The 15,247-nt window shown below is 47.2% G+C and overlaps 1 protein-coding gene across 2 annotated transcripts in view; it reads right to left on the bottom strand.

The window, feature by feature from the left end:
* Positions 1 to 15,196, bottom strand: part of cog1 (component of oligomeric golgi complex 1) — a 50,185-nt gene extending 34,989 nt beyond the window's left edge. The window contains exons 1-8 of one of the 2 annotated variants that reach the window (XM_071392456.1): positions 14,811 to 15,196; positions 14,282 to 14,392; positions 13,823 to 13,956; positions 12,243 to 12,424; positions 11,532 to 11,708; positions 10,708 to 10,864; positions 10,358 to 10,568; positions 6,441 to 6,813 (exon numbers count right to left, since the gene is read on the bottom strand). In XM_071392456.1, coding sequence (XP_071248557.1) covers positions 6,441 to 6,813; positions 10,358 to 10,568; positions 10,708 to 10,864; positions 11,532 to 11,708; positions 12,243 to 12,424; positions 13,823 to 13,956; positions 14,282 to 14,392; positions 14,811 to 15,119 — 1,654 coding nt within the window. In that variant the 5' untranslated portion in view covers positions 15,120 to 15,196. The remainder of the gene's footprint in view (positions 1 to 6,440; positions 6,814 to 10,357; positions 10,569 to 10,707; positions 10,865 to 11,531; positions 11,709 to 12,242; positions 12,425 to 13,822; positions 13,957 to 14,281; positions 14,393 to 14,810) is intronic. The other variant, XM_071392451.1, reaches the window with a different exon arrangement.
* Between the last annotated feature and the right edge of the window lie 51 nt (positions 15,197 to 15,247).

Consider the following 15,247-nt stretch of genomic DNA (forward strand, 5'->3'; position numbering starts at 1 on the left):
GGTAGAGGGGGAGGAGATGGAGGAGGTGGTAGAGGAGGGTGAGAAGGAGGTAGAGGGAGAGAAGGAGGAGGTTGGGGAGGGGGAGAAGGAGGTAGAGGGAGATGAGGAGAAGGTTGGGTAGGGGGAGAAGGAAGAGGAGGTGGTAGAGGGGGAGGTGGAGGAGGTGGTAGAGGGGGAGGTGGAGGAGGTGGAGGAGGTGGTAGAGGGGGAGGTGGAGGAGGTGGTAAAGGGGGAGGAGATGGAGGAGGTGGTAGAGGGGGAGATGGAGGAGGTGGTAGAGGGGGAGGTAGAGATGGAGGTGGAGGAGGAGATGGAGGAGGTGGTAGAGGAGGAGGAGATGGAGGAGGTGGAGGAGGAGATGGAGGAGGTGGTAGAGGGGGAGGAGATGGAGGAGGTGGAGGAGGAGATGGAGGAGGTGGTAGAGGGGGAGGAGATGGAGGAGGTGGTAGAGGAGGGGGAGAAGGAGGTAGAGGGAGAGGAGGAGAAGGTTGGGTAGGGGGAGAAGGAAGAGGAGGTGGTAGAGGGGGAGGTGGAGGAGGTGGTAGAGGGGGAGGTGGAGGAGGTGGAGGAGGTGGTAGAGGGGGAGGTGGAGGAGGTGGTAGAGGGGGAGGTGGAGGAGGTGGTAGAGGGGGAGGTGGAGGAGGTAGTAGAGGGGGAGGTGGAGGAGGAGGTAGTAGAGGGGGAGGTGGAGGAGGAGGTAGAGTTGGAGGTAGTAGAGGGGAGATGGAGGTGGTAGAGGAGGGGGAGAAGGAGGTGGTATAGGGGGAGGTGGAGATGAAGGAGGTGGGGGAGGAGGTAGAGTGGAGGAGAACCTCTGGTCAAAAGGAGTCCACTATAATGAGAAGAGAGTTTGAGATGCAGTCGATATTGATGACTTCATGTTAAGTAGTTCACCTTAGTTCACATTACATTATCATTAGGCCAGGTCTCCCTGGGACAATATCTGAATGGGACCTCCTGTAGAAATAAAGTCCAATATCCATCTGTCTCCCTACCTGTGTTATCAGAGGACAGGTCATCCATCTGTCTCCCTACCTGTGTTATCAGAGGACAGGTCATCCATCTGTCTCCCTACCTGTGTTATCAGAGGACAGGTCATCCATCTGTCTCCCTACCTGTGTTATCAGAGGACAGGTAATCCATCTGTCTCCCTACCTGTGTTATCAGAGGACAGGTCATCCATCTGTCTCCCTACCTGTGTTATCAGAGGACAGGTCATCCATCTGTCTCCCTACCTGTGTTATCAGAGGACAGGTCATCCATCTGTCTCCCTACCTGTGTTATCAGAGGACAGGTAATCCATCTGTCTCCCTAGCTGTGTTATCAGAGGACAGGTCATCCATCTGTCTCCCTACCTATTATCAGAGGACAGGTAATCCATCTGTCTCCCTACCTGTGTTATCAGAGGACAGGTAATCCATCTGTCTCCCTACCTGTGTTATCAGAGGACAGGTAATCCATCTGTCTCCCTACCTGTGTTATCAGAGGACAGGTCATCCATCTGTCTCCCTACCTATTATCAGAGGACAGGTAATCCATCTGTCTCCCTACCTATTATCAGAGGACAGGTAATCCATCTGTCTCCCTACCTATTATCAGAGGACAGGTAATCCATCTGTCTCCCTACCTGTGTTATCAGAGGGCAGGTAGTGCTGCAGGTCATCCATCTGCCTCCCTAGCTGTGTTATCAGAGGACAGGTCATCCATCTGTCTCCCTACCTGTGTTATCAGAGGACAGGTCATCCATCTGTCTCCCTACCTGTGTTATCAGAGGGCAGGTAGTGCTGCAGGTCATCCATCTGCCTCCCTAGCTGTGTTATCAGAGGACAGGTCATCCATCTGTCTCCCTACCTGTGTTATCAGAGGACATGTAATCCATCTGTCTCCCTACCTGTGTTATCAGAGGACAGGTCATCCATCTGTCTCCCTACCTATTATCAGAGGACAGGTCATCCATCTGTCTCCCTACCTGTGTTATCAGAGGACAGGTAATCCATCTGTCTCCCTACCTGTGTTATCAGAGGACAGGTCATCCATCTGTCTCCCTACCTATTATCAGAGGACAGGTCATCCATCTGTCTCCCTACCTATTATCAGAGGACAGGTAATCCATCTGTCTCCCTACCTATTATCAGAGGACAGGTAATCCATCTGTCTCCCTACCTGTGTTATCAGAGGACAGGTCATCCATCTGTCTCCCTACCTGTGTTATCAGAGGACAGGTAATCCATCTGTCTCCCTACCTGTGTTATCAGAGGGCAGGTAGTGCTGCAGGTCATCCATCTGCCTCCCTAGCTGTGTTATCAGAGGACAGGTAATCCATCTGTCTCCCTACCTGTGTTATCAGAGGACAGGTCATCCATCTGTCTCCCTACCTGTGTTATCAGAGGACAGGTCATCCATCTGTCTCCCTACCTGTGTTATCAGAGGACAGGTCATCCATCTGTCTCCCTACCTGTGTTATCAGAGGACATGTAATCCATCTGTCTCCCTACCTGTGTTATCAGAGGACAGGTCATGCATCTGTCTCCCTACCTGTGTTATCAGAGGACAGGTAATCCATCTGTCTCCCTACCTGTGTTATCAGAGGACATGTAATCCATCTGTCTCCCTACCTGTGTTATCAGAGGACAGGTCATCCATCTGTCTCCCTACCTGTGTTATCAGAGGACATGTAATCCATCTGTCTCCCTACCTGTGTTATCAGAGGACAGGTCATCCATCTGTCTCCCTACCTGTGTTATCAGAGGACATGTCATCCATCTGTCTCCCTACCTGTGTTATCAGAGGACAGGTAAACCATCTGTCTCCCTACCTGTGTTATCAGAGGACAGGTCATCCATCTGTCTCCCTACCTGTGTTATCAGAGGACATGTAATCCATCTGTCTCCCTACCTGTGTTATCAGAGGACAGGTCATCCATCTGTCTCCCTACCTGTGTTATCAGAGGACATGTCATCCATCTGTCTCCCTACCTGTGTTATCAGAGGACAGGTAAACCATCTGTCTCCCTACCTGTGTTATCAGAGGACAGGTCATCCATCTGTCTCCCTACCTGTGTTATCAGAGGGCAGGTCATCCATCTGTCTTCCTACCTGTGTTATCAGAGGGCAGGTCATCCATCTGTCTCCCTACCTGTGTTATCAGAGGACATGTAATCCATCTGTCTCCCTACCTGTGTTATCAGAGGACAGGTCATCCATCTGTCTCCCTACCTGTGTTATCAGAGGGCAGGTCATCCATCTGTCTCCCTACCTGTGTTATCAGAGGACAGGTAATCCATCTGTCTCCCTACCTGTGTTATCAGAGGACAGGTCATCCATCTGTCTCCCTACCTGTGTTATCAGAGGACAGGTCATCCATCTGTCTCCCTACCTGTGTTATCAGAGGGCAGGTAGTGCTGCAGGTCATCCATCTGTCTTCCTACCTGTGTTATCAGAGGGCAGGTAGTGCTGCAGGTAATCCATCTGTCTCCCTACCTGTGTTATCAGAGGGCAGGTAGTGCTGCAGGTAATCCATCTGTCTCCCTACCTGTGTTATCAGAGGGCAGGTAGTGCTGCAGGTCATCCATCTGCCTCCCTAGCTGTGTTATCAGAGGACAGGTAATCCATCTGCCTCCCTACCTGTGTTATCAGAGGACAGGTCATCCATCTGTCTCCCTAACTGTGTTATCAGAGGACAGGTCATCCATCTGTCTCCCTACCTGTGTTATCAGAGGACAGGTCATCCATCTGTCTCCCTACCTGTGTTATCAGAGGACAGGTCATCCATCTGTATCCCTACCTGTGTTATCAGAGGACAGGTCATCCATCTGTCTCCCTACCTGTGTTATCAGAGGACAGGTCATCCATCTGTCTCCCTACCTGTGTTATCAGAGGACAGGTCATCCATCTGTCTCCCTACCTGTGTTATCAGAGGACATGTAATCCATCTGTCTCCCTACCTGTGTTATCAGAGGACAGGTCATGCATCTGTCTCCCTACCTGTGTTATCAGAGGACAGGTAATCCATCTGTCTCCCTACCTGTGTTATCAGAGGACATGTAATCCATCTGTCTCCCTACCTGTGTTATCAGAGGACAGGTCATCCATCTGTCTCCCTACCTGTGTTATCAGAGGACATGTAATCCATCTGTCTCCCTACCTGTGTTATCAGAGGACAGGTAAACCATCTGTCTCCCTACCTGTGTTATCAGAGGACAGGTCATCCATCTGTCTCCCTACCTGTGTTATCAGAGGGCAGGTCATCCATCTGTCTTCCTACCTGTGTTATCAGAGGGCAGGTCATCCATCTGTCTCCCTACCTGTGTTATCAGAGGACATGTAATCCATCTGTCTCCCTACCTGTGTTATCAGAGGACAGGTCATCCATCTGTCTCCCTACCTGTGTTATCAGAGGACAGGTCATCCATCTGTCTCCCTACCTGTGTTATCAGAGGACAGGTAATCCATCTGTCTCCCTACCTGTGTTATCAGAGGACAGGTCATCCATCTGTCTCCCTACCTGTGTTATCAGAGGACAGGTCATCCATCTGTCTCCCTACCTGTGTTATCAGAGGGCAGGTAGTGCTGCAGGTCATCCATCTGTCTTCCTACCTGTGTTATCAGAGGGCAGGTAGTGCTGCAGGTAATCCATCTGTCTCCCTACCTGTGTTATCAGAGGGCAGGTAGTGCTGCAGGTAATCCATCTGTCTCCCTACCTGTGTTATCAGAGGGCAGGTAGTGCTGCAGGTAATCCATCTGTCTCCCTACCTGTGTTATCAGAGGACAGGTCATCCATCTGTCTCCCTACCTGTGTTATCAGAGGACAGGTCATCCATCTGTCTCCCTACCTGTGTTATCAGAGGACAGGTCATCCATCTGTCTCCCTACCTGTGTTATCAGAGGGCAGGTCATCCATCTGTCTCCCTACCTGTGTTATCAGAGGACAGGTCATCCATCTGTCTCCCTACCTGTGTTATCAGAGGACAGGTCATCCATCTGTCTCCCTACCTGTGTTATCAGAGGACAGGTCATCCATCTGTCTCCCTACCTGTGTTATCAGAGGACAGGTCATCCATCTGTCTCCCTACCTGTGTTATCAGAGGACATGTAATCCATCTGTCTCCCTACCTGTGTTATCAGAGGACAGGTCATCCATCTGTCTCCCTACCTGTGTTATCAGAGGACAGGTAATCCATCTGTCTCCCTACCTATTATCAGAGGACAGGTCATCCATCTGTCTCCCTACCTGTGTTATCAGAGGGCAGGTAGTCCATCTGTCTCCCTACCTGTGTTATCAGAGGGCAGGTAGTGCTGCAGGTCATCCATCTGTCTTCCTACCTGTGTTATCAGAGGGCAGGTAGTGCTGCAGGTAATCCATCTGTCTCCCTACCTGTGTTATCAGAGGGCAGGTAGTGCTGCAGGTAATCCATCTGTCTCCCTACCTGTGTTATCAGAGGGCAGGTAGTGCTGCAGGTCATCCATCTGTCTCCCTACCTGTGTTATCAGAGGGCAGGTAGTGCTGCAGGTCATCCAGTCTGTCTCCCTAGCTGTGTTATCAGAGGACAGGTAATCCATCTGTCTCCCTACCTGTGTTATCAGAGGACAGGTCATCCATCTGTCTCCCTACCTGTGTTATCAGAGGGCAGGTAATCCATCTGTCTCCCTACCTGTGTTATCAGAGGGCAGGTAGTGCTGCAGGTCATCCATCTGTCTTCCTACCTGTGTTATCAGAGGGCAGGTAGTGCTGCAGGTAATCCATCTGTCTCCCTACCTGTGTTATCAGAGGGCAGGTAGTGCTGCAGGTAATCCATCTGTCTCCCTACCTGTGTTATCAGAGGGCAGGTAGTGCTGCAGGTCATCCATCTGTCTCCCTACCTGTGTTATCAGAGGGCAGGTAGTGCTGCAGGTCATCCAGTCTGTCTCCCTACCTGTGTTATCAGAGGACAGGTCATCCATCTGTCTCCCTACCTGTGTTATCAGAGGACAGGTCATCCATCTGTCTCCCTACCTGTGTTATCAGAGGACAGGTCATCCATCTGTCTCCCTACCTGTGTTATCAGAGGACATGTCATCCATCTGTCTCCCTACCTGTGTTATCAGAGGGCAGGTAGTGCTGCAGGTCATCCATCTGTCTCCCTACCTGTGTTATCAGAGGGCAGGTAGTGCTGCAGGTCATCCAGTCTGTCTCCCTACCTGTGTTATCAGAGGACAGGTCATCCATCTGTCTCCCTACCTGTGTTATCAGAGGGCAGGTAGTGCTGCAGGTCATCCATCTGTCTCCCTACCTGTGTTATCAGAGGGCAGGTAGTGCTGCAGGTCATCCATCTGTCTCCCTACCTGTGTTATCAGAGGACAGGTCATCCATCTGTCTCCCTACCTGTGTTATCAGAGGACAGGTCATCCATCTGTCTCCCTACCTGTGTTATCAGAGGGCAGGTCATCCATCTGTCTCCCTACCTGTGTTATCAGAGGGCAGGTAGTGCTGCAGGTCATCCAGTCTGTCTCTGAGAGCAGCATCCAGTGATGAACAGAAGATCTGGACACAGGGTGTCAGGGCCTGAGTCTTCATGGCCAGGCCGCTCCGGTGCTGTGGCCCCCGTTGGGATACACTGACCCAGGCCGCGTCGCTCAGTAGGTCCCCCTGGGCCTCGGACCACAGGAAGGAGGCCACGTCTGCCTCGTAGAGAGCCCCTCGGCTGGGGAGGGGAGGGCTGGAGCCTGGTGGACCGGGGCCTGGAGGGGTGGGCTGGCCCTCTAGATCTCGAAGGGCAGAGGAGAGGAGCTGTCTGCAGCTGGTGGAGATAGTCTCTGTACCCTCCTGGGTGATCGCCTGGGGGAGAGAATGGAAGAAGAGGGGGAGATGGAGAACGGGAGAATTAAGGGAGCGGAAGATAGAGAGAAGGGGAGAGATAGAAAAGAGGGAGGAAGATGGAAGAGGGGGGTGGGTGTAGAAAAGAAGATGAGAGAGTGACAGGAAAGGAGAGAGAGACAGAGGGAGAGGAAACCGACAGATACAGTGAGCAGATTAGAAGTATTCTGGAGAGGAGAATTAGTTTACTAGATAGCTAGAAGACAGAAGTCAGCTGTAGCTACTAGCTAGTTAAATCAGCAGGTTAAACCTGTTGTCCTGTTTCTAAAAGGTTCCACACTGTCTGAATGGGAACAACTCAATGTACTGAGAGGAGCAGGGTGTATAGAATACACACGACAAGAGAATAATATTAACAACAACAGCTCAATGTACTGAGAGGAGCAGGCTGTATAGAATACACATTAACAACAACAGCTCAATGTAATGAGGAGCAGGCTGTATAGAATACACATTAACAACAACAGCTCAATGTACTGAGAGGAGCAGGCTGTATAGAATACACATTAACAACAACAGCTCAATGTAATGAGGAGCAGGCTGTATAGAATACACATTAACAACAACAGCTCAATGTAAAGAGAGGAGCAGGCTGTATAGAATACACATTAACAACAACAGCTCAATGTAATGAGGAGCAGGCTGTATAGAATACACATTAACAACAACAGCTCAATGTACTGAGAGGAGCAGGCTGTATAGAATACACATTAACAACAACAGCTCAATGTACTGAGAGGAGCAGGCTGTATAGAATACACATTAACAACAACAGCTCAATGTAATGAGGAGCAGGCTGTATAGAATACACATTAACAACAACAGCTCAATGTAATGAGGAGCAGGCTGTATAGAATACACATTAACAACAACAGCTCAATGTAATGAGAGGAGCAGGCTGTATAGAATACACATTAACAACAACAGTTCAATGTAATGAGGAGCAGGCTGTATAGAATACACATTAACAACAACAGCTCAATGTAATGAGAGGAGCAGGCTGTATAGAATACACATTAACAACAACAGCTCAATGTAATGAGAGGAGCAGGCTGTATAGAATACACATTAACAACAACAGCTCAATGTACTGAGAGGAGCAGGCTGTATAGAATACACATTAACAACAACAGCTCAATGTACTGAGAGGAGCAGGCTGTATAGAATACACATTAACAACAACAGCTCAATGTAATGAGAGGAGCAGGCTGTATAGAATACACATTAACAACAACAGCTCAATGTACTGAGAGGAGCAGGCTGTATAGAATACACATTAACAACAACAGCTCAATGTAAAGAGAGGAGCAGGCTGTATAGAATACACATTAACAACAACAGCTCAATGTACTGAGAGGAGCAGGCTGTATAGAATACACATTAACAACAACAGCTCAATGTAATGAGAGGAGCAGGCTGTATAGAATACACATTAACAACAACAGCTCAATGTAATGAGAGGAGCAGGCTGTATAGAATACACATTAACAACAACAGCTCAATGTAAAGAGAGGAGCAGGCTGTATAGAATACACATTAACAACAACAGCTCAATGTAAAGAGAGGAGCAGGCTGTATAGAATACACATTAACAACAACAGCTCAATGTACTGAGAGGAGCAGGCTGTATAGAATACACATTAACAACAACAGCTCAATGTAATGAGAGGAGCAGGCTGTATAGAATACACATTAACAACAACAGCTCAATGTAATGAGAGGAGCAGGCTGTATAGAATACACATTAACAACAACAGCTCAATGTAATGAGAGGAGCAGGCTGTATAGAATACACATTAACAACAACAGCTCAATGTACTGAGAGGAGCAGGCTGTATAGAATACACATTAACAACAACAGCTCAATGTAATGAGAGGAGCAGGCTGTATAGAATACACATTAACAACAACAGCTCAATGTAATGAGAGGAGCAGGCTGTATAGAATACACATTAACAACAACAGCTCAATGTAAAGAGAGGAGCAGGCTGTATAGAATACACATTAACAACAACAGCTCAATGTACTGAGAGGAGCAGGCTGTATAGAATACACATTAACAACAACAGCTCAATGTACTGAGAGGAGCAGGCTGTATAGAATACACATTAACAACAACAGCTCAATGTACTGAGAGGAGCAGGCTGTATAGAATACACATTAACAACAACAGCTCAATGTACTGAGAGGAGCAGGCTGTATAGAATACACATTAACAACAACAGCTCAAGGTACTGAGAGGAGCAGGCTGTATAGAATACACATTAACAACAACAGCTCAAGGTACTGAGAGCAGCAGAGTGTATATAATACACACGACAAGAGAATAATATTAACAACAACAGTTCAATGTACTGAGAGGAGCAGGCTGTATAGAATACACATTAACAACAACAGCTCAATGTACTGAGAGGAGCAGGCTGTATAGAATACACATTAACAACAACAGCTCAAGGTACTGAGAGCAGCAGAGTGTATATAATACACACGACAAGAGAATAATATTAACAACAACAGTTCAATGTACTGAGAGGAGCAGGCTGTATAGAATACACACGACAAGAGAATAATATTAACAACAACAGCTAAACTGTCAGCGCTCCTTTCTATTTTATAACACGGACACAGATTAGTCCTGAACTAAAGCCTGGTCAACAGAGATTCTCCATATAAGGTGCTACTTCCTCCAGGACTAAAGCCTGGTCAACAGAGATTCTCCATAGAAGGTGCTACTTCCTCCAGGACTAAAGCCTGGTTAACAGAGATTCTCCATATAAGGTGCTACTTCCTCCAGGACTAAAGCCTGGTCAACAGAGACTCTCCATATAAGGTGCTACTTCCTCCAGGACTAAAGCCTGGTTAACAGAGACTCTCCATAGAAGGTGCTACTTCCTCCAGGACTAAAGCCTGGTTAACAGAGATTCTCCATATAAGGTGCTACTTCCTCCAGGACTAAAGCCTGGTCAACAGAGATTCTCCATAGAAGGTGTTACTTCCTCCAGGACTAAAGCCTGGTCAACAGAGATTCTCCATAGAAGGTGCTACTTCCTCCAGGACTAAAGCCTGGTCAACAGAGATTCTCCATAGAAGGTGCTACTTCCTCCAGGACTAAAGCCTGGTCAACAGAGATTCTCCATAGAAGGTGCTACTTCCTCCAGGACTAAAGCCTGGTCAACAGAGATTCTCCATAAAAGGTGCTACTTCCTCCAGGACTAAAGCCTGGTCAACAGAGATTCTCCATAAAAGGTGCTACTTCCTCCAGGACTAAAGCCTGGTCAACAGAGATTCTCCATAGAAGGTGTTACTTCCTCCAGGACTAAAGCCTGGTCAACAGAGATTCTCCATAGAAGGTGCTACTTCCTCCAGGACTGATGTCGTGCACCACACACTTCCTTCCAAGCGTCCACAATCAAAGCCTGGGGACGAGGCCTGGGTCTCATTAATCTAAGCCTAGATTAAGACTAACTTTAATCTGTGTCCTGGAAACGGGAGATTAGCTAGTTACCTGCAGGCGTTGTAGGAAGAGCTGCTGTAGGAAGTCCTCCCACAGCGCTAGGGGGCGCTCTAACAGCCGCTGGCAGATGAAGCTCCAGTGTTGACTGATGGAGTCGGTGGAGAGGAGGTCCCACACAGCATCTCTGATGGCGGCTAGGCCCTTCAGACTGTTCACATAGACCAGCAGACTGCTGACACCATTACAGATGTCTTCCTTACAGCTGGGAGAAATAAAACAACATGATAACAACCCTAACCAGACTGCTGTTTCTATTTGCAAAATAAAGGGTATTGATTGGCTGAAATATAGCAGCTGTTTCTATATGCAAAGTAAAGGTCATTGATTGGATGATGTCTTACGTGTTGATCCACTGCTGTAGGGTGTCTCTGAGCTGCTCTCTCTTGATTGGCTGAGCCAGGGTTCTGAGGGCGGGCTGGAACTCAGCGATGGAGGAAGGGAGGTACTTGAACCAGCTTCCTGTACTCACCTCCTCCTGAAGGACACGCCTCCCTTTACCTGGACAACAGGGGACAACAGGGGACAACAGGGGACACAGGTGAGACCGGAAGGACAGATTACCACAGAGATGTCAACAGTTCTATAATTAAGCAATAAGGCCTACAGGGTCGTGGTGTATTGGCCATATACCACAAACCCTCGAGGTGCCTTAATGCTATTATAAACTGGTTACCAACAAACATCTAACAGTAAACAAATCTTTTTTGTATCTTTACAATATACCCATGGTATATTGTTGGATATACACACAGCTGAAACACTGTCTCAGATCATCAGCATCCAGGAACCAAACTCCTCGGTTTATAATTGGTATTTAAATCCTCCATTGTCGAAAGTCAATATCCCTCAGAGAGGATTGGATAGGTGTATGGCGAAAATTCTACCCGGCCAATCAAAAAGGTCAAGGTAGAGCTGTTACCATGTTGCTTATACAATCGTATATAACACGCTTATATAATCTTATCAAAGTTAGGGGCTCCAGATCAGTTTGGGACTAACATGGGATGAAAGTAGGTTGGACCGTCATTGTAAATAAGAATTTGATCTTAACTGACTTGCCTAGTTAAATAAAGGTTAAATAAAGGTTAAATAAAGGTTTAATGAATAAATCAAAAGTACTTTTTCTTCTTCAACCATTTCTTGCAAGGTATCGTAGGTAATGTACCTGTAGGTGTGGTGGAGGTGACGTTCTCCAGAGTGGTGAAGAGGAGGCCGGAGCTCAGCCCTCCGTCCCCTAGCCGAGGACTCCCTTCTGGGGCTACGTAGAAGACAGCGTAGGCCTGGTACAGAGTGGTCACCAGCAGCTCTACCAGGCTACACACCTGGGCCTTAATACCAGCACCTGAGACACACACAGACACGGCTGTCAACCTGAACCACACATCAAAACACCAGTCCACTGAACAGAGAGGAGGAAATGAAATGGTTTCCCCAAACAATCCTAGCATGATGGAAGTGTGATAACATGGCATGTTGACTTTGTGTAGAAGTGTCAAGGCTGTAATATGTTGTATTGTGGTTTGGTTTAACAACATGTTGGGGCGTCGCCTGTTGAGTAGCTGTATGGAGATTGTCTTGTGTTACGTAAGATGAGATGTGTGTTGTATTGTGTAGGATGTTGTGTTGTATTGTATATTGTGTAGGATGTTGTGTTGTATTGTATATTGTGTAGGATGTTGTATTGTATATTGTGTAGGATGTTGTGTAGTGTATTGTGTAGGATGTTGTATTGTGTTGTGTAATGTATTGTGTTGTGTATTGTATTGTGTTGGATGTTGTATTGTGTTGTGTATTGTATTGTGTTGGATGTTGTGCATTGCGTTGTATTGTGTAGGAAGTATGTGTGGTATTGTGGTACAGTGGTATATACTAGTACCATGTTGTGGCTGGTTGAGTAGCTGTTGGATAGAGGCCTTCCTAGCCAGCAGGAAGTCAGCCAGAGCCTGACGTGGAGAGCTGTCCTCCAGGAGCATGGTGGACACTAGGGCCTCAGCGATGGCTTGGTCGGACACCGCCCGACCACGCAGGACTGACTTACTGTCCAGCAAAATGGTGGACCTGGGAGAGGGGGAGAAGAGAGAGAGAGAGATGTAGTCTTTTTTTGTTTTAGCTCAGAAGGATTTTGGGAGCACTGCGCAACTAGGAAAATAATTTCCCAGAAGAAAGTTAAGATTCATTAGGGTCATGGTGGCACCATTACTACAGTGAAAACATCTTGGTTCTAGCCCAACCGGGTCAAAAGATCTGACCCATTACTACAGTGAAAACGTCTTGGTTCTAGCCCAACCAGGTCAAAATATCTGACCCATTACTACAGTGAAAACGTCTTGGTTCTAGCCCAACCAGGTCAAAATATCTGACCCATTACTACAGTGAAAACGTCTTGGTTCTAGCTCAACCAGGTCAAAATATCTGACCCATTACTACAGTGAAAACATCTTGGTTCTAGCCCAACCAGGTCAAAATATCTGACCCATTACTACAGTGAAAACATCTTGGTTCTAGCCAAACCAGGTCAAAATATCTGACACATTGCCACAGTGAAAACGTCTTGGTTCTAGCCCAACCAGGTCAAAAGATCTGACCATATTTCCAGGGCAATATTTGTATCTTCCTATAGCGGATGCCATTTTACATTCATAACCATGTCATGGGCCGATCTAAAACTACATGTGCATCATTAACCATTTGTTTACACTTTGTTCAGTCACGTTGCCTCATTGGCTAGCTAGCTAACAACCTGGTAACTTCACCAGTGTCTCCAAACATTTGGGGCACAGAAAGAGAGGGACAGCTTCTTCAGGAGATCAATGGTCAAAGCAGCAATGAATGAATGACAGATCTCTTGCTTGTCATCATCACAAACCTGATGTTTTTAAAGAGACAGTGGACCATTTTCAATGTAATGCATCTCAATAGGAAAATAGTGCTTTTACACAATGTAGAAACGTAATATTAAAAAAAAATGACTTTAATTTCAATGACAGGTATTCGTATCAATATTTTAGATTTTATAATAAACTGTCTTTACAGTGTTACATATTGGTATCTAGGACTCAACATGGGCTTCAGCAATACATAGAATTAATATAGGACCAATATAGGCTGTATCTGAATCAATTTAAAACATAATTTCTGGTGCTCCTAAATTGAATGTGGTGCTCCTAAATTGAATGTGGTGCTCCTAAATTGAATGTGGTGCTCCTAAATTGAATGTGGTGCTCCTAAATTGAATGTGGTGCTCCTAAATTGAATGTGGTGCTCCTAAATTGAATGTGGTGCTCCTAAATTTAATGTGGTGCTCCTAAATTGAATGTGGTGCTCCTAAATTGAATGTGGTGCTCCTAAATTGAATGTGGTGCTCCTAGCCCTGCTCGGTAGGCTCTTCAATTTCAAAGAAAATCCAGACTTGATAATCGTCTCCCTCATCTAAAATTACATCACGATGACATTCACCTGAAGTGTCCAGCAGCAGCCACCTGCCTGACCAGGATGGGGAAGCGAGCGAGGACGGGGCTGTACTGTGGTCCTCCAGCCTCCAGGTGGAGCTGTCTGTGCAGGTGGCAGCAGAGCAGGTAGAGCTGGGTGGCCTGCAGCAAAGAGGGTGGTAAACCAGGGAGAGGCTATAAGGGCTTTTCTGACTAGCATCCCATTGACAGCCCGACTACCCAAACTATAAAACTGACCCTAACCTAATTTGAACCAATTCTGAAATTAAATATTGGTTGGCTGGTCAGGAGTGTCCGTTAAACCAAGAGTTAGCTCGTTAGCATTAGCCATGCCCTATGATGTGGGTTTACATACATCATCCATCATTGGCCATGCCCAGATAGTATTAGCAACAACGGCTAAGTATGCCATGTCTTCCTATGGGAAATGCTAACAGTCCACTGTCTTAGCAAGAAGTGTCTTTGCCTGCAGGTACTGAGAGGCCTCCATGGAACTCCAGATCCTCTCTGGGATCTCCAGCAGCAGCTTGATCTGAGAGGCCATGGTGTAGAACTTCTCCTGGGACTGCCTCTGGACCTGGTGTGGAGAGAGAGAGAGAGAGTTTATAAACACATAGACAGAGAGAATCACAGGGATACACAGTGATTGATCTGAGAGGCCGTGGTGTAGAACTTCTCCTGGGACTTGATGGGAGAGCTGGCCTAAGATAGGCTACATTACATACATTACGTAAAGGGACAGGCAGAGAGACAATCAGACAGAGACATAGCGTGTAGATATTGAAACCCACACAGATATACCCATCATTGACATATACCATTCATCTCACAATGGGTGGAACCTGTCGGGGTCTAATCACACATCATAAACTGTCCAGAAGGGATCCGGGAATGGTATTCTGCAGAACAGTTTGCTACCTAAATCAACAGAACTAGTTAGCCATCACCACCACCATGTAACGTTAGCTCGCTAGCTTCACAATGGAGCCATATACCTCTTCTTTGCTGTTGCTTTGGGGAACACTTTTCCCCTGTTTCAGCTTGTGGCAATAGCGGTGCATGTCCTGGATGGACGTAACTACGCTCTCCGAACACTGACGCATCTCTCCGATGGTGTCGGCGGCGTCGATCAAATCGCGGTACCGTTCGCCCACCATCTGACGAAGTTCCTCCTTCTTGTGCTCGATCTCTCCGCGGACATTCCGCTCGATGCCGCGTATCTCCTCGGTGTTGTACCGCTCGAACAGAACCGTCGGATCTCGGATATCCGAAACCCGGAGAGATTGAGCAGGAACCACGGCCATCGCAGCTGAGCTTCACAGTAAGCGAAGTGCCAACCTGAAGGATCTACAACCCGGAAGACGGAGCGAAACTCACTTCCACGTAAACAATGCATCAGAGGTGAAAAACTGAAAATGAGGAGCCGGGAAAG

The sequence above is a fragment of the Salvelinus alpinus genome, chromosome 1, assembly GCF_045679555.1.
Source record: "Salvelinus alpinus chromosome 1, SLU_Salpinus.1, whole genome shotgun sequence".
NCBI lineage: Eukaryota > Metazoa > Chordata > Actinopteri > Salmoniformes > Salmonidae > Salvelinus > Salvelinus alpinus.